Raw genomic sequence first — 24,913 nt, forward strand, 5'->3', positions numbered from 1 at the left:
TGTCCCGTTCGTCACGCGCCTTCCCGCGTCCTCAGGCAATATCACGTGACGCGCGGCCCCGGACGCGGAAGTGGCGCTCGGACGGTGCCGCTGCCCCGGCGGGGACACGGACCCGCAGGTCAGGAACGCGCCTGGGAAGCACCGCGGGGCGGGCAGGGCTGCGCCGGGGCAGGGCTGCGCGGCGCACGGTTCCGCGGCGCACGGTAACGCTGCCGCGCTGTGCTGCGCTGTCCTGGCCCACGGCGGCCGCGGAGCGGCACCGAGCGCTGAGGTGTCCGAGCTCCCCCCTTGGCCGTTTCCCCGGGGCTCTGCGCGACCGTCGCGCTGCTCGCCCTGCGCTACCGCCCCCCGCGCGAGAGTTGGGGCCCCAGCGGGCCCCGCTGCGGCCGGACCGGCCCCCGCCGCTGCTCCGGCACGAACTCGCTGGGCTGCTCTCGGTCACTTATAAACGAGCAGCCAAAGGGCCGCAGCGGTTTCGCAGCCGGTCAGTGACCGTAGGTACCCGAGCGCTGGAGCTGCTTGGGTTTAGTCGCTCTTCAGCACCTTTCCCTGCCCCGAGTGGCGTTTCTTGCCATCAGTTCCAAGTTTGAAAGTTTATTTTAACGAGTTTTGAATGTACGGATTATTTTCCCACCGCGGCGAAGTAATGCAAAGCAGTGCTTTGGACTTCAGTGTTTGCTGTCCCTGTCCCTGCCCAGCACTCCCCTCTGCTGGCCCAGCTCTGCTGTGTCTGCTGTGTCTGATCAGCGGGAGTAACGGGCACAAGACACATAGAATGGGTTTGTACTGACAAGAGATCTGTGTTTGCTGTTATTTCTTGTCAGATATGCGAGATGCCTTCAGCTGTCTTTGCTCGAAGCAGCTGAGAAGAGCTGGAGTCCAAGATGAGAACCAACAAGGTGTACAAGCTCGTCATCCACAAGAAGGGCTTTGGAGGCAGTGGTCAGTATCTCCTGGTTTGCAACGTGAGACCAGCACTCACCTAATTGAAAGCAATGATTAATAAATTACCTTTTTGACAAAACAGTGAAGGTGGAACTTAGGTGTAACAAGCAGTGTTGCCAGCCAGAGTTTGGAAACTGATAGGTCTTTCTGATAGCAGGATAACATTCTGACAACACAGTAACATTTGTTGGAAGAGAACAAGATTGCACCTATAGAATAAAATTGCTTCATTCTACTTCTTCCCCTTTTGTTGCATCACTTTTTTTTTTAACCTTGTGTTTCAGTCACCTTTGTAAGTGACAGACATATCAATGACTTCTGACTGCAGGGGGTTGTGTTCCTGTACACTAATAACAGTGTCCTTGGTTTGACTGCCCCCTGCTTCTAGACTTGCTGATAAATCCTGTTGAGATTTCCTGGCTGGCTGCTTTCCTGCTGGTGTTTGGTATATGAAAAAGAGAGAGGATGATCCTGGGTGCCTAATTAAGGCACATTGTTTTGCTGAATACACCCTCTGTGAAAGTTCTGTTATTTGAGCTGTTTGTGTCTGTGGGAGAGACCCTGTCCTGGGGTGAAGGTAAAGCCTTGCTGGCACAGAGGGCCTGGGCTGGGGTGTTTATGTGGAGTAAACTGTTGTGTGCACACATGCAGGTGTCTGTATTTGGTGTGTGTCTGCTCACTGCCCTCGTTTGTGTCTTGTAGATGATGAACTGGTGGTGAATCCTAAAGTATTCCTTCAAATCAAGCTGGGAGATGTTGTGGAGATTGCCCATCCCAATGATGAGTACAGGTGAGTTCTCTTTGCTGATGTCAATCAGGTGTGATGGGAGCACTGAAAGGGTGTGTTCACCTGCAGTGGCTCCTGGAGTGAGGGGCTCTTACAGCTGATACAACTTTGCTGCCATGAGTTTTTTCTGCCTGAAGGAAAGTAAAAGGGTTGACTTTAGCAGGAGCTCTTGTCTAAGGTTTATGGACTTCTTTGTGTTTGGTGTTAGTTTGCTCACCTTTCATAGGCCAAGTAGCACCTGAATACAGAATCTACGGTGTCTGTATCCTGTTCATAGAGCTGCTGTTACCTAAGGATTATTCTCCATCCTACAGTATATTGTAGGAAAAATTAAAATTATGTTGTCAGCCATAAAAACATAAACCTTCTTCTATGAAGCTGTTCATCCTGCAGCCCCTGTCTGAAAAGCAGCAGAACACTGGTGTGAGGCTCTGAGAAGTTCTTATGTGCCTTATTTTCCCATTTATAGTATCATCTCTACTTCAAGAATACCTTATAATGAGTGTAAAGAACAAGAGGGGGTGACAGGTGGGCAGGAGGATGGATGAAGCTTCCTAGAAAATATTATTGTTTCTCTTTAGCTTATTTGTGCTCCATGTTTCTAAATAGTTTTGAGAGTAATTTACCAGAGAGATTGTGGGTCTCTCAACTTGTCTGCTGTTTTCTCTTTTGCCTGCTAGTCCCCTGCTCCTGCAAGTGAAATCACTGAAGGAGGATTTGCAGAAAGGTAAAACTCCAGTCATCTTATGCACAGTAAAATCACAGACAAGGATTATGTGACTGAACTGTACCTGTGCTTGGCTAATGCTTCTATTTTAACTTCATAGGTAAATCAATGCTCTGTCTATTTAGGAAGGGAAGGATTATAATTTTAACAGAAAATGATCAGCCAATTTTAAATCTGCTTTTTGGTTGAGTGATGTGAGGTGTGGTTTAAACAACTTGGCTTTTTAGCCTGAAATTTTTGTTTCTGCCTTTTCTGACTGGCTTTATATCTTCTTGCAGGAATTAATTCAGCCTAAACTTTGCATTTATCTCATGTGCTTTATTTTTAATGACTCTTAGATTGGCTCATAGCTGAAATAAGCTGTTGTCTTTTGCTGAGATGTTCACTTGTCTGCTGTCCTGTCTCATTTTTGTGGCAGAAACAATAAGTGTGGATCAGACAGTTGCCCAGGTGTTCCGACTGCGGCCGTACCAGGATGTCCATGTGAATGTTGTTGACCCAAAGGTGTGTGGCTTTGCTCAAATCAGAGCCCTGGGACTTTCCATCTACAGTAGTATTGGGGAAAAAAGGCATTTTTTTAACTGAAAGATATTTAGTCTTCTTTCTTAATTGCCTTGGGCAGTTGAATTATTTGCTGGTTTCTTATGTGTCTCTTCTCTCCCTCCCATCCCTGCTCTCTTTTTGAACTCTATGGACCAGCTTCAGCAGAGCCTGATGGAAATGCACACATTTCAAATATCTTTAAATTCTAGAAATTAGGGGTAACCAGGCAGAGTAAACAGAAACAGAAAGTGGCCAATCAAAAGAAGAGTCATGGGCTGGATTTGCATTATTTGGCACCACAGAGCCTCTTACAGAGAGGCACTTCCTGTGAATGTCCTGACTATCACAAGAGCTGCAGTCAGAGCTTACATTCAGCACAAGACAAAAATCTGCAGGACATAAGGTTTCTTTAATGTCATCAACAACAGCAGTAATTTCCAGTTTGCACTGAGACTTGTAGCACAGACTTAGGCCTTGGGCAGTGTTTTGTAGCTCCCAGTAGTTGAGGTACGTGCACAGCTGTGGCATTTATTTGGATGGCAGTCCCTTTTATCTTATATTTGCCCTTCCTGTGCCATTTGGTTTTTAAATGAACATATTGATGGGCACTACTTAGAAACAACCAGTAAAATCCAAGCTCTGTTTTTCATCCCTTTCCCAGGAGGTGACCTTGGACTTGGTGGAGCTGACATTTAAGGATCAGTATATTGGGCGTGGGGACATGTGGCGACTGAAGAAGAGTTTGGTGAGGCCCCTGCTGCCCTCCTGTGCAGGGAGCAGGAGATAATGTGCCTTTTTTCTGTGCCTGCTGTGAAAGAAAATAAGTGCTTTACAAAATACAGAAAACTGAGGACACGAGCAGTGTCAGCAGCTCCCAAGGAACTTGTGCTGTGAGTGGTACATCAGAGCTGGAGACATGGCTGTAAATGTGGTACAGAAAAATGAGTCCCATCATTTCCTGCTCCACTGCTGTAATGTTAATTACTGTCTTGGGCATTGAAAATGCTGTTGAGAGGTTTTTTTCTTGTGTTCTGAATTTTAATGATTTGCTGCATTTGGAAGGAATCAAATCAAAATGTTTTCTAAGTAGAAATAAGCTGAAGTGTCCCCTCTCTGACAGTACCACTTAATAAGCAGCTGTTAGAATATTTTCTTTCTGCATCTCTGAAGTGCAGTCTTTGGCTCTTCTAAGTGCAGTGAATTAGTCAAATGATCCAAATAAAAGTTCATATGTGTTAAAAATGATTTTCTGTTGTCTTTTGCAGAGGTTTTGTAGGCTGGGATATCAGTAGTAACTGCACTCAGTGGTTTTTGTTACTTTGTTATATGCAGATCAGGTGTTTGAGTGTGAATGGGGTTTTCTGTACATGGTTGTGCTCACTCTGAGCCTCCTGTTCTTCTGACACCTGTAACTCTTCCCTCCTAGGTCAGCACCTGTGCATATGTCACCCAAAAAGTTGAATTTGCGGGTATCAGGTCAGTGCCTACTTATGACTTTAGGTGTGTGAGTTCTGAGTATCCAACTGGAGAATCTGCTCTGAAAAATCCTTCATGTTTTATCATTCTCTTACTCATCTGCAGACTTCTGTCTGCACCAGGAGGTGGGGGAAGGCTTCTATCTGATTTGGGGTGAAAGAAGCTAAGAGCAGGACAGCCAGCTACACTTGTGGCTTCTGTTGAATGCCAAATATTTCTCCTTTTACCTCTTATAATATTTCTCCCCTCCCAAGATGTATTAATAGTTCAGATGAGGTTTAGTTCAGTTGCTGTTGAGGTGACTGAGGGACAAGGAAATGTGCAGATGCAGAGGCTGTTTGATACCTTTTGGATTAAAGATCAGATTTTAACCAAATAAGTCATCCTTGAGTGCAGATTTTGGTCCATCTCTTGTTTGCTTAAATATTGATTCTCTAATCTTCATGTTTACTCTGGTCAGCAAATACTCTGCACTTCTTTTCTTCCAGGGCTCAGGCAGGGGAGCTGTGGGTAAAGAGTGAGAAAGTCACCTGTGGATACATCAGTGAGGACACCCGGGTAAGATTTCAGGAAGCAGGGAAAAAGCAGTTTTTCCTTCCTCTCCTTGCCAGGTTTCTTGTAATTCTATCTCACTTGCAGATTTGTGTGGATCATTGGAATTGGCTGTGTTGTAAGGTGAAGAGGGGCAATAAATTCAGAAGAGTGAATGATTAGTGAACTTCAGCTCTGCTGTGCTGGCAGCACCAGGAATTCCTTGGCCTGTTGAAATGCCAGCTTGTTAGAGGGGAAATTCCCTGCTATGCAGGGGGCACAGTCATAGATGTTGCTGTGTAATTAACCTCTTCATTTGGCCCTATTAGTGAATGTACCTTGTTTTAAATGAGGTCTTTATTCCTCTGCAGGTGGTTTTCCGCTCCACTTCTGCCATGGTTTATATTTTTATCCAGATGAGCTGTGAAATGTGGGATTTTGATATTTATGGTACGTAGGTAACTGCCCTGCCTGGGAATGGGGGTGCCAGCAGCTCTCCTTTTTGCACCTGCTAGAAAACTACCTCTGCTGTTTATTTCTGCCACAGTTGGAAAACTGAAACGTTCTGCCCTTGGCCTGGGCAGTGCTCCAAGGTGCCTCAGATCCTTACTTGCATCATTTTCCTGTCCCTGCTGTAGAGCCTGAGCACCATTATCTGGGTGATGAAATCAAGGGGCAACTCACTGTGAGCACTGCAGAGGTTTTCTGTGGGTTTGAACACGTTTGGTGATGAGGGTGGGTGCCAGTCTGTGAACCCTGAAACCAGAAATGTGTGAAAGTCTCGTGCAAAGAGGACCTTGATGTTTTAGATTTCTCTTGACTTTAGCTTAGCAAGGAAGTAAAACCTGCTTTAGCCCAGGTGGAATTCGGTGCCTTCAGCTGAAAATATTAAAACTTCAGGCATTAAGAATGAGTCACTTCTCTGTGTCATCATCCCATTTTTTTTCTGACTTAATTCTTTAGCAAGCCTCTTGCCACTTCCTGTGACCATGTGTTTGGGCATATGGAGCTGGGCAACTGTTCAGAACTGGGCAGGGGATCGGTTGTGCATCCTCTGCCTAAAAACAGTACAGATGCTTTCCCAGCATGCTGGGAGTGTGTTGGAAAAATTAATTTAAAGGCCAGAACCTTTTGACAGTGAGAGTTGTGTTTACATCCTCTGAAACAGTCATGCTTTTTAACATGTACATCATTTTATTTTAGTGATACGAGCCTTCATTATGCACAGAGCTGCTCTGAGTCTGATAGAAATAATTGTCCTAGAATCTCAGGGTGAGATGTGCCCCTTACTTGAGGTAACTACAGTTATCTGATGTTTGGGAGATGTTTACTTTGCAGGGGACCTGTACTTTGAGAAGGCTGTGAATGGTTTCCTCGCTGACCTCTTCACAAAATGGAAGGTAAATAGCTGATTGAGTTCAGTTTTAATTTTTTATTTCCCTGGAACTGTTAGGGGCACCTCTCTGAACAGGTATATCAAATTGCTGTAGGTATAAACAAATTGAGTCAATTGTCTTTAGGTTTTTAAGCAAAAATCTTGGCAACTACAGAGAGGAGTTTCTTTAGAGAGCAGGGGAGAGTGCTCCTGGTAAATGTGATATAACCAAGAAGCACAGAATCTGCAGGACAGATCATTGTTATTTCAGAGAGGCAGATGCAGGACTGTGCCGATACATTAATATAATACTGTACTTTTTTTTAATTACCTTTGTTTCCAGGTGTGAGGGACAAGAGCGTGTTACCTTGTGTTTTCTACTGAATGTGACCTTTAAAGTTCTCTTTTTTTCATTTATTCTTCCTGGACAGGAGAAGAATTGCAGCCACGAAGTGACAGTGGTTCTATTTTCTAGAACATTTTATGAAGCAAAATCTATAGGTATGTAAAATCTGTATTTTCATGTTTCCATTTTTAAACCTATATCCTTCTCTTGTGAAAATTGGTCACAGGTTGCCAGTTAATTTTTCCCTTTTTCTTTTAATGCCCACATTCAAAGTATTTTCTATCAGAGTAGGCACACAGCCATTGTTATGAAAGTACTGCAGTGAGAGCCTTATATAAAAGAATACATGGCAAATTTTCTTCATCTTATTCCGACTCTCACGTTGGTTTGAAAGCAATTTTCATGTTGTGTAGGAGGTCTGATATTTCTCTGAGTGTTTTGGTTTTTTGTTTGTTTGGTGGTTGGTTTGTTGGGTTTTTAGATGGAAAAACAGCTCCTTTCTGGAAAAGATGAGTCATTTCTCTACAAGAGCATGGGATAAGACGTGCTTTTCCTCCCATTTCAGATGAGTTTCCTGAAACACATCGTGCATCCATTCGACAGGATCACGAGGGAAGGTTTTATGAAGATTTTTACAAGTATGTTTGTTTTCCTCACAATTCTTTTAGCTCTCGTCCCACAGTGTGTGTGTGCAACCCAGTGCACCTTTTTGTGCATTCCTTTATAGTTTGTTCATCCCTTCTCCCTTCCTCTCATGGCTTCCTTCCATGATCCTCATTAATTTGTGCTCTCTCTAGGGTTGTAGTTCAGAATGAGAGGAGAGAGGAGTGGACCTCATTGCTTGTGACCATTAAAAAGCTTTTCATCCAGTATCCTGTGTTGGTACGACTGGAGCAAGCAGGTACAAGACTCCTCCTTTCCCTGCTTTTACCCTTTTCTCTCTCTTTTTTTTTTTTTTCTTTTAACTTGTCTGTAAACTCTCCAGTTTCACTTGGACCCTGGTGTTGTACTACTCAGTGCTCTCCTGGCTGGGCTGTTTTGCCCAGGTCTTTCTGTAAAACCATAATAACACCAATTTTGCCTGTAATTTTTGAAGTAGTAGGGTTTAGTACAGATACGTTTTTGTGTATTTGGGGTTTTTTTATTATTTTTATGAAGATAATCTATGCAGAGATGATGATTGCTTGTTGTTGTTTTTTTTTCCTTCTGAACACTTGTCCAGATGGCTTTCCTCCAGGTTACAATTCCACCTCAGCACAGGGGAACTACCTGGAGGCCATAAATCTTTCATTCAATGGTAAGTTATGAGCAATGAGTAAAAATATGCAGGGGAAAAAAACCACTAAAGCAGCTGCCAATAAATGGATGTGGACTTCTGTTGCCTGTTCCTTAACACAGTGAAGAGGAGGGGAATATTAGGTGTTAAATTATCATTTTGAGCCTCAGAAGAAATTGTCTGATGTGTCTCTGGAAAACCAGTGCCTCTCAAATAACAGTGTTGAGTATTTCAGGTCTCAGGAACCATTTACAGGGCCTTGAGATGATGAAACTTCGAGCTGTGCATCTGTGTGAGAACCTCTGGGAATAGAAGCTGAAATCTTAAATTGTGAAAACGTTTCAAAATCAGGATAGATCAAATGTGATTAAGTTGAAGTTGCTCCATCTTTTTTTAGCAGGAAGTTAGATTTGATGGGCTGCAGGGGCTCTCCAAAGGCACACTTTTTGTGATTCTGTACATAGATGTCATTCTGTCACTTTAATGTCTGTCTTGTCACTCCCGTAGGAGGGAGCTCAGGTGTTATTTGAAGTGATTAATGTTGCAGTCTACCTTTTTGGATATTTTGGTGGTGTTGTTGGGTTTTTTTTAGATGTTTAAAGGAAACATTAAGCACATGAGAAAAAAATATTCCTTTTTATGTGTCTGGTTCCCATCTTCTCTCCTGCCCCCACTCCTCTCCTGAAGCTTTATTAACATTCCTTGGTTGGGCAAGGCTGTCTCCAAGGCTGTCTCCAACCCCTCTCATACATCCATGTGCTCTGGGGAAGCTTTTTAAGCACCACAGCTAATGGAGAGTCACCTGCCTTGCTCTGGAAAGAAACATCCAGTGCCTTGTTCAGGTATTCCCAAATTCTGTCCCGCAGTGTTTGACAAGCACTACATCAACCGCAACTTCGACCGCACGGGGCAGATGTCCGTGGTGATCACCCCCGGCGTGGGCGTGTTCGAGGTCGACCGGCTCCTCATGATCCTGACCAAGCAGAGGATGATTGACAATGGTAAAGAACTGGAGGTGCTCGGGAGGCAAAGAGATAGTTGGGGAAAGATGGAGCCTCTTCTGGCTCTGAAAAAGTATCTGCTGCGACTTGTGCGCTCTGGGAAGAGGGGTTACAGCTGGAACGCTTGTCTGCACTTCATATTGAAATGAGCAGATTTTCAGGGTACTCAGAGGCCTTTAATTTCTCTTGCTTTTGGTCTCTGTCCATGCAGACCTGTCCCTTAGAGGAGAATCTTGCATGACTTGCATTAGTTTAGAAGAAACTTTTCTTTTTTTCCCCACAGGCACTGTTGGTTGGTAAACACACCACAGGGCTGTTAACTACCATTTTCAGTTTAATTACATCTTAAAATGTGACATGAATAGAAATTGGGTCTTCAGCTCAAGTTGATGATCTATTTTGGCTTAGCATATCAGTCCTGCTCAGTCAGCAGCTGAACTTTGCTGCTCTTTGTTTCCAGGGATTGGTGTGGATTTGGTGTGCATGGGAGAGCAACCCCTGCATGCTGTACCACTCTTTAAGGTAAGGTGTACTCCTTTCCCCTACTGTCTATTCCTGCTACAAATGTTATTCCTTTTGTGACCAGCTGGATACAGCTGGCTACTCTGCTTCTGATTTCCTCTTACAGCTCCATAACCGCTGTGGCCCCGGGGACTCCCGGATGGGTGATGACTACAATATTCCACACTGGATAAATCACAGGTGGGTGGATTCTGCCAGCCTTTGCTAAACACTCCTGCTTTGCTTTCCTCTTCATAATCTGTTGAATTCTCTTTCTTCTTTCACTGTTTATTTCCTCTGCTCTCTTTGTGAAACAAAGCCTTATATTACATTACTCTTGTAGAACCCTGGGCATTAATGCAGCATCTCAGAAATGAGAGGCAGTCTCTGTAGTTTTCAAACAGCTGGTGTGAGTCACTGGTGTCACTGGGGAGAGCTGTGTAACTGGCACAGTGAAAGTGGATGCCTTGCTGTACAAGGGGGAAGTGAACTGGGAAGTGCAGGTGTCAAGCATATTAAGAAGTGGTCTAGGCTGAGGCTTTGTGGATATCAAAGCCTGGTCTCTACAAAAAGAGTGGTTTCTATCAAGTTAACCATCCCTCAGTAGTTTCCATGTGTTTTATGCAGAGAAGGGTATCCCCTTTTCTCCATCCAATGGCAAGTTCAGGCTCACAGGCTGTGTGCTGTGTAGCAAACCAACTGTGTTCAATTCTTAGAACTTAAAGCCACCCTGTTTTCCCTTTCAGTTTCTACACCTCCAAAAGCCAGCTCCTGTGTAACAGCTTCACTCCACGGATCAAGCTGGCAGGAAGGAAGGTGGGTATCTTTCTGATTTATCTTTCCTTCTTACCAGTTTGTTAGATGCCTTTTCTCAGCCAAGCATCGGAATCTTTCTAGCGAGTATTCCAACAGCTGGAACTAAGTTGCTGTGCTAAAAGACTGTGAAAGCAAAGCTGTCATGTTCATTGTAGGGATTGTGAATGAGAGACTAGTCTGTAGTTCTTTCTAGGATAAAACTAGGTGGGAAATGTTTTAGCCACCATAAAAGAGTTTCATTCTGTAACAAAGAACTCCATGGAGAGGAAGAGAGGTGTGTTTTTCACACGAGTGTGTGACTGAGTATCAGTGTTTAATATTTCTGAAGTGGTCTGGCTGCCTTGCTGAGTCAGCAAGATAAACTTTAAGTCTGTTTGATCACAGTGGGGGATATTTCCTTAGAACATGCTGACTGTTTCCCTTCTCTCTTTTTTTCTTTCCTTTCTTTTTTGTTCTTTTTTTTTTGGTCACTTCACACTTCCTTTGTTGGACCTTCCAGCCGCTGACTGAGAAAGCAAAAAATAATCGAGATGCCTGTGAGTAATTCTGTTCTGGAAGGATCTACCCCACTGACTCCCAACCTAACAAACAGCTGCAGTAAGACAATGACACTTCAGCAAAAGGAAGGGACAGTTGTGCCAGAAAACCATCAAACCCACATATTTGTTCCTGGGGATGTTAATGTGCACGTGTCCATTGGCTTCTTGGCAGATAACTAACATGGAGGGGGGTGTTTCTGTCCTGGCTGTGGCACCTGGACAGAGCAGGACATGGTGTCAGGCTGGTTGTGGTGGTGATGCTGTTCATGGGGGTGGGACAGAGGGGCCTTCACTGGCTTGGGGTGTTGTCAGTGCTGTGAGCACAGAATTACAGTGGGAGAAGCCAGCACCCTTCTACCAGCACCTCGTTTCAGGAAGGTGGACCTTCTGTAAGTGAAGTTGTCCATTCTTTCAAAGATGCTTTAAAATGTGCAGTTCCTTCATGAGAGAAATCAAGGCATCTGTTCATATGAGGATTGATTTGTTGATTATTAATTTAATGTTTAGGGTATATGGGGGAAAGACATTAGGGCCCCAGCAACCCTCATTCCAACACCAACTTTGATAATTGAGCTGCTCCAGCTGGTTCTGCTCATGAGACTTTTGCATGGGATTTCTTTTGGAATAGCTGCTTTTCTTAGAGCTGAGAGCTGGACGCTCTGACTTGCAGGTCTTGAACATTCTTGAAAGAGGTTGCAGTGCTGTGTGATTTTAATTTCAGCATTAGGAGCTCCCAAGGATGCTGAGAATGCCCTGCCTATCCAGGTGGATTACGATGGCTACGATGCCCAGGTGTTCCGGCTGCCGGGCCCGTCCAGAGCCCAGCGCTGCACCACTTTCAGGTAGGAGGCTTGGGATGCACTGGTTCTGCAGCAGCCATGTTATGGTGGGCTTCTGGATGCATAAAATGCTTTGAGAAATGCAAGGAGAATTAAGCTCCACATGCTTACAGTTGAAGAAAAAACTTTGTCTGTACCTGGTCTTCATGGCTGATTGTCTAATTTTGCTTCTAAGATAGTGAGTGGGATCTAAGAAAAAGCATAAATATACTTCCTTAAATCTTTAATTTTGTCTCAAGTGCAATGAAACCAGTCTCCCTCACTAAGTTTCTAAGAGATTTCGCAAGGGGGTTAAGAAGGTACTTGCACAATAGACTTGCACAGTTGTAGAAAAGCAATTACTTTGATTCACTGCTTAGTAACTTAGTGACTGAACACAGAATGGTGGAAAATCTTCCCTGAAAATGATGCCTGGATCCTGGACACCCTGGATGAGAGCAGAAACAGGGAAGCTGAGTGCAGGTTCTCCACTATTCCATGGCCTTTTGTCTGAGGAGAAAGACTGATTGTTCTCAGGTCCTGGCCAAATTCTTTGAACAACCTATAAATTTCAGTGCTTTTTCAGGAATATGGGATTGATGAGCTTGTTTTGAAGTATATTTTTTGCTTTCCTTCTTTCCGTAGTATTGTCTAAATCTGAAGCAACTGTGCATGTGGACTCGCTTGTTAATATGAGCAGCCTGTAGAAATCCATGCTGGAAGATGCCAGTACAATTTAATGTAGTTAATAATTCCAAGTAGCTTCCCTATAGCTGCCTATTCCTGGCACTGTAGGCTCAGGTCTAGTATCTTCTAGGCCACATCTGTGCTACCAGCTCAGTGTGGTGTCTGTGGAATTACCCAGGGAGTCGAGTGTGCTCTTCTCACAGCCATGCTGGGAACATTTCAGTGTTCTGTTCCTCTGCTGTCTGAGGCACAGAAGCATAAAGTGCCCACATGGTCAAAATAGACAGCGATGCCTTCCTCGTAGTCCTCTTTGAGTTCACCTGCTGCGTATGGAGTCCTTTACATGACTTGGGCCTGTTCAAGCCCCTTGTTAACCCAGGAGTTAATCTCTCTTTCCTATCCCTTTCCAGGTCTGTGAGGGAGAGGGAAAGTCGGACCAGGAAGAGCTCGAGTTCCTACGACGTGTCGTGCAGCCCGTCCCTGCAGAGCCGCACGCTGCCCCCGGAGGAGGTGCGGAGCCAGGCCTCTGATGACAGCTCCCTGGGCAAGATCTCCAACATCCTCATGATCCCGCGGCCACACCTGCACCAGTGTGAAGTCAGCAGCTCCCTGGGCTACACCAGCACCAGAGGTCAGCCCGGGGCACGTGGGGAAGTACCTTTGGTGGGGAGAGGGAAGGGAAGGTGGAAGTTTGTGTTGGGCACTGCCAGGCCAGCACAGGGGAGATGGTGCTTGTTTAGCACTCGTGGCACAGCTTTTCCATAGCTCCAGCTGTGCCTGGGTGTGCATTCTCCCTTCACTATCCTTGTCCAATTCCATTGCTTTTTTTATTGGCTTGTCCTAAATAGAAGTGTCCTGACACTGATTTACTTTTTTCCCTTGTCTGTGGCCTTCTTTAGTACTTGACTATTCTCCTGTGTCTGCCTGCAAATGTGGACATACACAAGGAACTTTTATTATCCAGGTCACCTATAATCTGTCAAATGAGAAGTGGCCTTAGCAGTGAGCCCTGGGGGACTCTGCTTATAACATCTCTCCATGGGGATTTGTTGTCATTAAGACTCACTTTCTAGATCCTTCCTTTTGACAATGCACTGCTGAGCTGTCTCTGTGTGTTAGCAGTGCTGGCACTCTCCTTTTTCTTCCCTTCCAATTTAATTTTTTTTCTCAGACAATATGCAGTGTCTTCCACAAACCCAACTCATTTCTAGGTAAATTGTATTCCTCCTGCAATTGGTTCATCTTCTATAAATTCTATCCCTGAAGGCTTTTTCTGTTTTTTTATGTCATACTGTATGACACTGATACCATATTTATCCTGTCAAAGGAATCAGAGTTACTGGTGTAGAACTGCTCTCAACAGTGTACTTGGCATTACAACTGCCTTTCATGTTTCCACATACTGTCATTTAGTACAATTTTTTTTGTATTTCTGTTACTCCTGTAGTTTGAAGGATAGTCTGGTGACCAGCTGAAGGTGTTCAGCTGGATGGGGATGTGTGTGGCACAGGAGTGGTGGGGAGAGAAGAGTCAGAGAAATCGAGGTTTTTCACGTGGCAGTACAGAATAGTAAATGAGACCCTTCTTCCTCTTTGGAATTTCCACTTGTTGGGCAGAGTAATTGCTACTTAGTCATGTAGTATATTTCTCTCTCCTATTTCTAAATAACTGTACTTCTATTCTACATCCAATAGTGACAATGAACTTATCTTGTGGAGGTCACATCCCATGTCTTCTGGGAGTAATCCCTGATTTCAGTGCTCAAATCTGAATGTTACAGAAAAGGCACATGTTGCTCAGCTGTAGCTTCTGCCATGTCCTTGGTATTCATCCTGAGGTTTCTGGTGTTTTTATTTCTCAGAAATTCTCTAAGCTCTGAAAAATTCTTCATAATTGACTTGGCAAGTGGTTTCTTCATGGCTTCATTTAGTGTCACAGTTCTCAGCAATGCTGTAATGGCAGATGGAATAATGCTTTTTCTTGTCTGGATTCTTGTTTATGTTGTACTTTTCAGGCTGGACTGAAATTGCTTTCAGCATCTCTCCCTGCCTGCTCCTCAGCTCTCCTTATTTCCTCCTGCCCTGGGGGATCTTTCCATCCCTGAGCAGTTCATTCCCTCGCTTGGCTCCTGCGCGATCTCCCGCTGACTCGGTGCTGTGTTTTCTAGACGTCCTTGAGAACATGCTGGAGTCTCAGCAGCGGGACTCCAGTGCCCCTGGGAGGTTCCACGTGGGCAGTGCCGAATCCCTGCTGCACATCCGGCCGGGGGGATACACCCCCCAGCGGGCCCTCATCAACCCCTTCGCCCCCTCCCGCATGCCCATGAAGCTCACGTCCAACCGGCGCCGCTGGATGCACACCTTTCCCGTGGGTAAGGGAACAGAACATCACACTGCTTTCCTGCTTCCTTGCCTGAGCTTTAACACAATGAGACAACCACTCTGGTTCTGCACTGTGCCACAGGCTGAGCTGAGTGTATAGGCCTGCTCAGTCCTCTCTTGGAAAATATTACATCTGTTGGCAAACAAGTACTGGGGAACAATCCTACAGTAGCTCCTGAAGGGAATTGTTGCTACAATTTGGGTTGACTTTCAGATGCTGAATTGTTCTCGTAATTGTTTAGTGCCTAAAGTAGGCCCTTCAAAGTATTTAAAAGAAAATTTTACTTCACCGGCTCTAGAGATGCCAGAGGTTCAGTGCTTTGGAGATTTTGTAAACATGCTTTCCTAATGTCCATTAGTTATCACTGCCTGTGCTGTTGGCAAAAGGAGGGTTCGGGCAACTGAGGAGTCAGTGCAGATGTGGTGATTAATGATCCAATGTAACTGTAGGTCCGTCAGGAGAAGCCATCCAGATCCATCACCAAACCCGGCAGAACATGGCAGAAATGCAGGGCAGTGGGCAGCAGGACCTGACCCATTCCTCTGCTGAGCTCCTGGAGCTGGCTTACCATGAGGCCACGGGCAGGTGAGGTCCTGAGGGGGAATCTGGGTAGACTTTGCATGAACATCCCCTTTCCTTGAAGTTTTATATATGTTACAATAAGGCAGTTATAAGTTGTGATCTCTAAGTTTAATAGTGTCAGTGCCACATGTGCAGGATCTACTTTAATTTTGAGATACAAAATTAAAGCTCTCTTGGCAAAGCTGGAGTTGATTTACTTCCTCTAATTTGGGGAGGGTTGTAGTTTATCACAGAGAGCTTGCAGAGCATAAGCAATATGGTGCATCATTCATGGAATTGTTCAAAATTGCCCTATAAAAGCCGTTGCCTTTAATTCTTGTCTTATTATCCCAATAGCTGAGACTTCCATCCCAGAATAGAACATTTTTTAGCACAGGACAGAGCTTTGCCTCACAGTAGCTGTTGAGCAAGTTCAGTGCTGTCCATTCAGTCCTGTCCTCCCCATGCTGGTAAGAAACACCCTTCAAAAAGTACCTATGTTTGTAAACTACTCTCCTTTTAAATAACAAGCTTTGGTGAGTGATGGGAGCTTATACTGTTTGTTGGCTCTGAGAAGTGAGAAAGCGTTTTTACAGTGAGAGATATTGCATTGTTCCCTTCACCGAGGCCATTTTTCAAGTTTTCTCCAGTCTCCAGTTATTGTTTTACCTGTTTTTTTATTTGATTATTTTTTATTGATAGCATTTTCTCTGTGTTTTTCACTCATTGTTAAATATTGCTTATCAAAACCATTTTGGGTAGCTTAGGCAACTTCAGAATTGTCAGTAAGTTCATTTCTTTCACGATTATATTTCCTGCTGTGCGTTTCTTTCCTCTTGTGTGCTTATAGAAATTCACCTTATGTATTGTTTCAGGATGTCCAGGGTGAGTGAAGGCACTGCTGGTATCCTCTGCCTTTTTGATTTTCAGGGTATTTTTCCTGCTATCTTCAAGCAGTCCTTCAGGAGATTGCACTACCTAATTATTTTTTCATGTTTGGATTTTTGTTTTTCATTTCATAGAAAAATCATTGTCCTATCTTATACTTTGTGTTTTCCTTTACAATACTCTAATCCCCGTGTTCCATAAATTTCCATAATTGTCACCCTCACCAATTTTGTTCCTTAGTTCTTATTTAAAAAAAAACCCCAAACAAAACCTTTTTATGACTTGATACGTAAATCTTGGTGTGCTAAAGCATCTTGTCATTACACCAATCTCTTGTGTCATATTCCTGACAATTCCTTTTCTGGATCTTTGTCGTCTCTGCGGATGATGTGCTCATCCAAAGCAGTTGGCTCAGTCTGGAATGTAGGGTTTATGGACCACAAAATCAGATCTGTAAATAACCAGCTAAGCTTTATTTCTCTCTGGGGAGGACACAGGTAGCTGGTTCTTTGCTGTCCTGCACAGGCAGTGCTCTGGCTGTTGCTGGAGGCAGGGAACAACCAGCCTGGACAGATGGGGGATGTTGTTACAGCCTGTCTGTGCTGCCATCTCTGCTAACACTGGGAGAAGAGCTGGGATCCACCATGGCCTCAGCTGAGGCAGCAGGGCTGGGGGCCTGGTAGTGGTTGTATTTGTTAAAAGCAGGGAATGGCACAAGTGAGGAAGGTCTGTTTTGTTTTCCTCCAGACACGTCAGCTCTCGGCATCCAGGGGACAGCGGCTCCTTCCTGAGCTTCAGCGGGACAGAGGAGTTCTCCAACGGGCTGGCTGGGAGCAACGGGGCAGGTGAGGGGCAGAGCCTGGGGCTGGGAGAGCCCTGAACAAGCCCTTCCCTGTTGGTGCCAGGGTACCAGGGGCAGGAGTCACGGCAGGTGGGAGCACAGGCATTGCCAAGGAGGAAGAGCCAATAATGGAAAAACAGTTTTTGGAGTTGAGCATCTGTTGATGCTCTTACTTGGGCTTCTTGGTGTGTGGTAGTTTTTTTGGTTTGTTGTTTTTGGTTTGCTTTGGTTAATGTGTCTCTACTTCTCTAGATATGTCTTAGAAACTTTATTATAGAAAGATGCTAATTGTTTACCTATTATAAACTCAGGCAGTTACTGAGTTCCACAATAACAAAACACTGATGTCCAGACACGAAAAATAACTAAATATGCACTGGTGTTCAGAACTTTTTTTTTCTTTGTGCCATTACCTTAAGTTGTCACCCCTCTGGATGAAGAAACTTGTTTGTGTATATATATATTTATATATATTACATATGGAAGCTGATGGAAAGAATGAAGTTTGGTCATATCTAGTTTTTGAGAGAAACTGTAAAAAAGCAGGTTTATTTTATATGGTAAGTTCTGGGATTCAGTGTTTTCCAGCATTTCTTATCAGTGTCTACAAATGCACTTTCTCCAGATTTTAAGCATTTTTGAAGATGGTGCTGCTTATACTAAATGTTTTTCACACAGCCCAAAATGTTTCAACACACTTCTGAGAGAAGACACGTCTGTACTTTCAGTTGAATATTAGTGTCTCTTTCTCACCTTACCCACACACCTGAATTAGTGGAAATTCTCAACCTTTCTTTTGGGCCCTGTAAGTGGAACAATAATCCATGCTAAACATTCTGCTATGTTCTCTGGGGTTTTTTTGTGGCCTACCCTCTACTTTCATGGACATGCGATCAAAAAAATGCCATCTTTTGGACCGGAGCATTCAAGACTTCTGTTCCTTTCTCAAAACCAATTTAGAGATTTTTTTTTTTAATTTACCCGTCAGAGTTACATTGGATTAAACCAACTTTGTTTCCCCTGTGCTCACACCTTGCAGAGCCATAAAGAAGTTAAACCACTCAATTTTCTTGGGTGTCACGTCTTGTGTTCACGTAGTCACATTAAAAGTGATTTTCTGTTGTTTCCTTCTGTGAATTTCATCTGAATACCTTTAATTTTTTGGCTTTGTTTGTCTTGTTTTCTGCCTTCCAGACAGACCTTGATTGTTCTTGCAGTTGCCAGACTGCATTTCAGCTGGATGCAGTTTGCACAACATAAATGCAGAGCATATCCTGGCGGTGGAGGTGCTTGCATTGTACAGCAGTCCCTGTGTCTGTAGATGGGCTATAAATCAGGGATGTGGCAGAAGTTAATCTGTGTCCCTGTGGAAGCCTTTCTGAGCACCTGCCCTAACTGCCCCCAGCCATCTGTAGGGGCCACTCTGGGCCTTGCTGATTGAACTTGGGGACTTGGCTTTCTCCCTTAAGGTTTGAGTCACCTGTGAAATGAAAAAGCCTGGGGGGGGTTGTGTTTTTGTGTTTGGGGTTTTTTTTTCATTTCCAAAAATATGATTTATGGTTCTCCTCTGCTGCTGCAGCACGTTTTGCTGCATCACGAGCTTCAGAGTGAAAAACGACCCCATGTATTACCCTGGCCGTTTGTCTCTATTGTCCCGCAGATGGGAGGTGATAGCGAATAATCTTGTTGCAGTTCCCGAAGTGGATGGCAGGTGGCATCAGGAATTGGTGAGAGGTGAATGGCACTTAGAACAGCTCCTCCACTGTTTCCCTGGCATCACCATGGAAGCAGATGACCACCCTTTCTGTGACAGGGTAACAGCTCTGGTGCTGATACCAATCTCCTGGGTAAATCCACACAAGCTAGTTTTAAAAAACTACTCCTCTGAAATGTTTGGGGGCTTCCTGAAATTTGTGTTTTGGTAAATGGTTTGAAGGCAGCAATTTTTCTTGTCTCCTTAGTTGCTCATTTTCTCTCCTGTGCCACAGCAGCTGTTTGTACCAGCTCAGGGAACTGCTCCAAGTGGGTTTGTCTTTGCTGTGTGGATTATTGCACTGTAAACACACAAGCATGGATGCAAATACAGCAGACAGATGTGACATGGGGACTAGGAACAACTGGTCAAGGGGGGGCCATAGCATCCTGCTGGCTTAGTTTCACTGAGCTGCAGTTTTAGTCTCTGTTTTCCAGGTTAACAGGCTGCTTAGAACAAAGCCATTTGAGAATGGGAGGAATCATAGTGTCTTAAGTCCCAATCAAAACTTAAGTTTTCACTTTTATTAGGTCCCTTATTAGTCTTTATTTATGTTAGTATAAGCTGAATTTCCTTCAAAAACTGTGCATTTCTATCACTTTATCTCCTTTCCCAATAAATAACAACTTCCTTACTGTTCTTTCTTACTGAAGTATGGACCAAGGTGTATCTTACAGGCTGAAGCATAACGGAAGTTGCTGCCTTTTCAGAACATGGTATTTTTAAACAGTCTGTAATAAATATTTTGAACGTATTTAGGGGCACTGAAGACCTAATTAATACTTCTAAAGTCTTTAGCCTGGCAAGGGTAGTTTGTATTTGCTGATTGAAAATCAATTGTTTTGTTTCTTCTCTGCCCCCTGGTAGAGGGATGAAATATGTACTGGTAGTTTATGCCTAAAAATGTAGAATTGGAGTAAATCTGTATTATGGTTTTCATAAATTACTTAGACTCTTTAAAATCTTAGATAATTAGAACCTTATATATGGGTTCTCTTCTCCCCCAGTGAAAGTCTGTTATATTTTCTTTTCTTGCTTCCCCTGTGTTTTCTGAAATTCTTCTTAACTTGTTCATAAAATGTGAAAACCAATTAAAAAAAAATCTGGCTTTGGATACTGATTATATTTGAAAGTACTTTGTTTCTCATACCTTTGAGATTATGAAGCTAAATGATTTCAGGTGACTTCTTTTTTTGTTGTTATTTGCGCTTTTTTTGACATCTACTTTTCAAGATGTGTTTTACTATTTTCTGGAGGTGGTTTTTGCTTGTTTTGTAGCTACTGAGCACTTCTGGTGAGATGTCCGAATTTTGATCCAAGATATATTTTTTCCTCATTAATTGACTTTGTGGTTTTCTCTGCTGTACAGAACCCTGAGTTCTTCCCAAGCAGAGAAATGCTGTATCTTAAAACATCAGCATGCTTTTGATTTATTTTTATTTGAAATTCAAGGCAAGTGTATAATTGCTCAAAATAAAACAGGTATTTCTTTCTTGTAGGGACAAACCTCAAAACTCAGAACAAGGATTCCTTGGAAGATGCTGTCTCTAACTCTCCAGATCCAAGTAAGCAAGAGGGAGGTTTGGAAGAGAGTTTGCATAGGTGGGAAGATGGGGAGAGAAAGGGCATGTTCATATATAGAGGCATCAGGAGGTGGCAGGCAAGAAACTGAGGAGCCTCCTTGGCTTTTGGCAGTGGTTTATTTTGCCCTGCAGTAATTTGCAGGTTCTCCCTGTACTGGGTCTCACTGGGATTGCAGTTCTGTAGCTCTTGTGAAGCTGGTTGTTGCATTACATCTGAAATTCTTTCCTTACCAGACTATTATGCAAAAAGGTGCTGAACTCATCTCTGCCTCAGTATGAAAAGTTTGTTTGGCACCAGCTCACTGAAGTAGAAGTAGTTCAGTCACTTCCTGCACTTGGTGCTGTTTACTGAGAAATATCTGCTTTTACCTCACACAGAAACAAGTGTGTGACTGCCTGAGAAACATTTTCTTTACAGCAGTCTGTCCTGTATTAGTTTCTTGTGCAGTGTTCCTGCCTTTAGTGTTAACACTTTTACAGTAAAATAAATCTCTGTCTGTAGGATCTCTGTGACAAAAAGTTAAGAATCAGTATTTGACCAGGGGCCTTGATACAGATTGTTTGAGTCAGGTCAGAATGCAGTGCAGTGGTGAGCTGATGATTTGGTATAATATAGTTAAATGTCTCATTTTAGATCTCTGTAATCTCAAAACTGCAGCATAACTCTAGGAAAGGGTGTGGGAAAGGATTCCTTTTCAAGTTGCTATTTTTCTGGTCTTCCCACCCCTCTGGATCTATCTTCTGTTTTTATAACTGTAGAAATGCTCCCTTTTCTGCTATTGTACTATTCCAGAAAGTGGCTGGTCTGTCATTCTTTCTCTCCTCCTCTCCAGCTCCTTCTGCAGTTGTCTAGGATGCAAAGCTGGTCTGATTTTTCTTGTTCAGACTTAGAATGTTGATCTGTTTTTTAATAATCAGTAACTGCACCTGACTTGCTGTAATTTGGAAGGGCAGTGGCTGTGTCAGCTCTAGCTTTCAATCAAGAGACAATTAAATGTATTAACTGTGAATGCCATTTGCATGATGGGATTGAGCAGCATGTGCACTGCATTGTTTAACAGACTCTGTCTCTTTCTCTCCCTCCCTTCTTCCCCTCCTATTTTCCTTTTCCCTTCCCATTCCACCCCCTTTTTGTCCCTGTTGACCTCACGCCAACCCTGTTTTTTGTCCCCCATTCGCTCTAACGTTCCTCTTCACACGCTCCTTTCATCTTCCTCTGCACCCTGTTTTTTCCTGGGTGCCCCCCCACGCCCCCATTGTGTGCCCCCCATGACACGACGAGGCAGTTCTGACGCTGTCTGCTCCCCCCGTAGTGCCAGGCTTCTGTTGTACAGTTGGAGTGGACTGGAAATCCCTCACTACTCCGGCCTGTCTCCCCCTCACCACGGATTACTTCCCGGACCGCCAGAGCCTGCAGAACGATTACACGGAGGGTTGCTATGACCTGCTCCCAGAGGCTGACATTGACAGGTTTGGCCAGCACCTTCTCTGTAAATGCCTTGAATCCAAGTGCTTAAGGAGCAGGTGATGGAAGAGGATCACTGGAACCCCTGCAAGTGAAGGATGAATTCCTAACAGAGCAGCAGAATACTTAGATTTGTCTTTTTCCCGGGATAACGTTGCACCTTTTCAAATGTTACCATCCCACAGTATGGTGTCCTGTAGATTTTATGTTAGAATTAGTGCACAAATTTTTGCATCTCTTTTCTGTTGTTGTATTCAATCAAAATACCCAACCTCAAGCTGTCATCTTTGTTAATGTATTTTCCAGCAAGTGTTTTGGAAACACTAAATGAGCAAATGCACGTGGACACACAGTGTTTTAAGATGCTTATCCTTACTCTCAAGGATATTTAGTTTAAGAAATCTTGCTGGAAAACAGTGCTGGTAGGATAAATAGAACTTCTCAGCTTGTCTCAGGAGGTCTGTGGTAACTATTCTTTAATAGGGTTGGTTTGTTTTTTTTACTGAAGCTTTCTCATCGTCTTCAGCATTTTTCAGACTTTCCACAGCTTGTAAGGCATCAAAAGACCTGTTCATGTTGCTGCTTTATGGGCACAAAACAAAAATATTAGTCAGAGTGATTGAAATAATACATAAGGAGTAGCAGGACTAATGAAGAAACACCTAAAAGGAATGTCAAATGTCCCTTTGCAGCGGGAAGGTGAAGTTCAGAGCAGAAGGAGTTGTAATAAGATGCCACAGTGATGTGACTTTAATCCCTCTCTGCTCTCGCTTCCCACTGTGGAAGAGGCTGGAGCATTGCTGCCCACTGGCAGTTCTGAGCTCTGCTGAACATGGACAAAAACTGCCCTGAGACTGTCTGCAAAGTGCTGGAAAACTCACCTCTGGGGAATCACACAGCTGATTTCCAAAGGTGCCCGTTTTCCCTCCTCCCACCTCCCACGGGCAGGTGTTCCCAGGCACTGCCCAGGGCCCTGCACGGGCACAAACCCTCAGCTGGGAAGCACAGAGCTAAGAATAGGTGTGTGTCAGCTTCCTTATTGTGGTCTGCTTGCCCTTTGTGTCCAGGAGGGATGAGGAAGGAGTGCAGATGACAGCCCAGCAGGTGTTTGAGGAGTTTATTTGTCAGCGCCTCATGCAAGGCTATCAAATTATTGTGCAACCCAAGCCACAGAAACCGGCCCCGGCCGTGCCACCCCCCCTGAGCAGCAGTCCCCTCTACAGCCGAGGTGAGTGACCCACGACTGACCATTCCCTCTTTTGTCTTTCCTGCTGCCAGTCCCAGTTACCTTGAGTTAAGCACAGGTGCTCAGTGAAGCCCTCTGTTTTGTTTTTTTGTTGTCATTCCTTGGTGTTACATGGAAGTCTTTGCAGGGAGAGAGCCTTGTCTGGGGCAGCACAAAGGCTGCACTGGGAAGGGACAGGTGCAGGATTTTTTAGCTTTATTAAGAAACTGGTCTCATATTCATGATGGTGAACCCAAAGAACAATGGCTTCAGTGCTCTTTGGGTGAATAACTCCTAAACTCAAGTCACATAGTGACTACAGAGCACATCTCTGGAAGAAGACAGACCTAAAGCTTCCACATGTGTGTATCTGGAGGCAGTTTTCTAACACTAGAATAGCTATGGAGGTCCAAGGCAAAGCTTCATTGTCCTGAAACCATGAGTCAGCTAAACTCAGTTAAACCCCAGAGGACTGGGGTGGGTTAAGGGAGTATCATATTCCTTGGAGAGAATCTGACTTGCTGTTTGACTTCTGATTTTTTTTTTTTTTTCTGGATACTCCCTTGGCAAGTCAGCATGACACAGTGTTCTTAGAGCAGGGAATACACATAATTGGGATACATTGTTAATCTCTGTTTTGGGAATGAGCAGCAAGACTCCTTACCTTATGTGTCAAGCTTAAGAGGTTAGTTCCAGGAGTAAGGCACAGGGAGGAAGTGGAAGTGGATCCCAGCTTTCCCATCACATCAGGTGCTCAGCACTTCACTGGGGCTGTTCCCTGGTCTGACTAGAGGGTTCCATGTGGGAGGCACGTGAATCCTGAATGCTCCTCTTTGGTCATGATACCAACAAACCTGAACTGTAAGGACAAAAGACTCATTGTACAAGTATTTCCTAAAAACGTGACCTGAAAGATGGATTTTAGTTTGTCCTGAGTTCAGAAGCCCAATTCTGGACTCCAATTCTGGAGTCTATAGGCACAATTTGTTGTTAAAATCTGACTACTGCAAAAAGCTGAAAGGGGTTTGCCTTTCACAACTAGGTCTTGTATCAAGAAATCGAGCTGAGGAGGAAGATCAGTACTGGCTGAGTATGGGCCGTACTTTCCACAAAGTCACCTTGAAAGACAAAATCATCACCGTGACTCGGTACCTACCCAAGTGAGTATCTCTCTGCTTGAGCAGTTTGCTGCCAATGTTCAGATGAACATTCTTTTCCAGCTGTCTGTGCTTGCTTGAAAGAACATACTGTAGAACCTTCTTTCTCTTTAGGAGAAGAAAGAGCAGCACTCGTATTGATAACACTGAGATTAACATTTGTGTTTGATCTTTTAGGTATCCATACGAATCTGCTCAGATAAACTACACCTACAGCTTGTGCCCCTCACACTCTGACTCTGAATTTGTGTCTTGCTGGGTAGAATTTTCCCATGAGAGACTAGAAGAGTACAAGTGGAATTACTTGGATCAGTATATCTGCTCTGCTGGCTCAGAGGATTTCAGGTGAGATCTCCTCCATCCAGACTGTTCTGTGTCCTAATTGCTTTCTTTTCCTTTCTGACCTAAAATTTCATCAGCAAGTTCGGCCCACAAATGCTCAGTACTCCAGGGAGAAAATCTGGCCTGCTTTCACTGTCTGGTGGTAGCAGCTGTTGCCTTGTAGGAACCTCACTCTGTTGCTGGTGCATTATCTGATCTTTGAGACTGAGTCTTGATCACAAAATTCAGCATGAATTTTTTTTTTCTTCCAAATGCAAAGAAATATGATGGCATTTTGTACCACACAGATGCTTTTCTTGGCTTCTTACTCATTTCTGGATCTGACTCAAAGCTTCCACGTATTTTGAA

The 24,913-nt window shown here is 44.0% G+C and overlaps 1 protein-coding gene across 14 annotated transcripts in view; it reads left to right on the forward strand.

Annotated features, from left to right (window-relative positions):
* DEPDC5 (DEP domain containing 5, GATOR1 subcomplex subunit) overlaps positions 1–24,913 on the forward strand; it is a 64,328-nt gene that overhangs the window by 18,276 nt on the left and 21,139 nt on the right. For 7 of the 14 annotated variants that reach the window (XM_039384226.1, XM_039384231.1, XM_039384222.1 and 4 more), the window contains 28 exons: positions 825–942; positions 1,648–1,735; positions 2,413–2,459; positions 2,878–2,963; positions 3,664–3,747; positions 4,429–4,478; positions 4,967–5,036; positions 5,381–5,459; positions 6,348–6,409; positions 6,816–6,885; positions 7,296–7,368; positions 7,528–7,631; positions 7,953–8,027; positions 8,873–9,007; positions 9,468–9,529; positions 9,636–9,709; positions 10,255–10,324; positions 10,824–10,860; positions 11,585–11,705; positions 12,779–12,999; positions 14,536–14,739; positions 15,200–15,335; positions 16,947–17,044; positions 20,293–20,358; positions 21,663–21,846; positions 22,909–23,069; positions 24,109–24,226; positions 24,401–24,568. In XM_039384226.1, coding sequence (XP_039240160.1) covers positions 885–942; positions 1,648–1,735; positions 2,413–2,459; positions 2,878–2,963; positions 3,664–3,747; positions 4,429–4,478; positions 4,967–5,036; positions 5,381–5,459; positions 6,348–6,409; positions 6,816–6,885; positions 7,296–7,368; positions 7,528–7,631; positions 7,953–8,027; positions 8,873–9,007; positions 9,468–9,529; positions 9,636–9,709; positions 10,255–10,324; positions 10,824–10,860; positions 11,585–11,705; positions 12,779–12,999; positions 14,536–14,739; positions 15,200–15,335; positions 16,947–17,044; positions 20,293–20,358; positions 21,663–21,846; positions 22,909–23,069; positions 24,109–24,226; positions 24,401–24,568 — 2,801 coding nt within the window. In that variant the 5' untranslated portion in view covers positions 825–884. Of the gene's footprint in view, positions 1–33; positions 119–412; positions 495–824; positions 943–1,647; positions 1,736–2,412; positions 2,460–2,877; positions 2,964–3,663; positions 3,748–4,428; positions 4,479–4,966; positions 5,037–5,380; positions 5,460–6,347; positions 6,410–6,815; positions 6,886–7,295; positions 7,369–7,527; positions 7,632–7,952; positions 8,028–8,872; positions 9,008–9,467; positions 9,530–9,635; positions 9,710–10,254; positions 10,325–10,823; positions 10,861–11,584; positions 11,706–12,778; positions 13,000–14,535; positions 14,740–15,199; positions 15,336–15,668; positions 15,782–16,946; positions 17,045–20,292; positions 20,359–21,658; positions 21,847–22,908; positions 23,070–24,108; positions 24,227–24,400; positions 24,569–24,913 lie in introns of those variants that run through there. The other 7 variants (XM_039384225.1, XM_039384230.1, XM_027714248.2 and 4 more) reach the window with 6 other exon arrangements.

The sequence above is a fragment of the Pipra filicauda genome, unplaced genomic scaffold (assembly GCF_003945595.2).
Source record: "Pipra filicauda isolate LSUMZ 115617 unplaced genomic scaffold, ASM394559v2 scaffold33_size4404698_pilon, whole genome shotgun sequence".
Lineage (NCBI taxonomy): Eukaryota > Metazoa > Chordata > Aves > Passeriformes > Pipridae > Pipra > Pipra filicauda.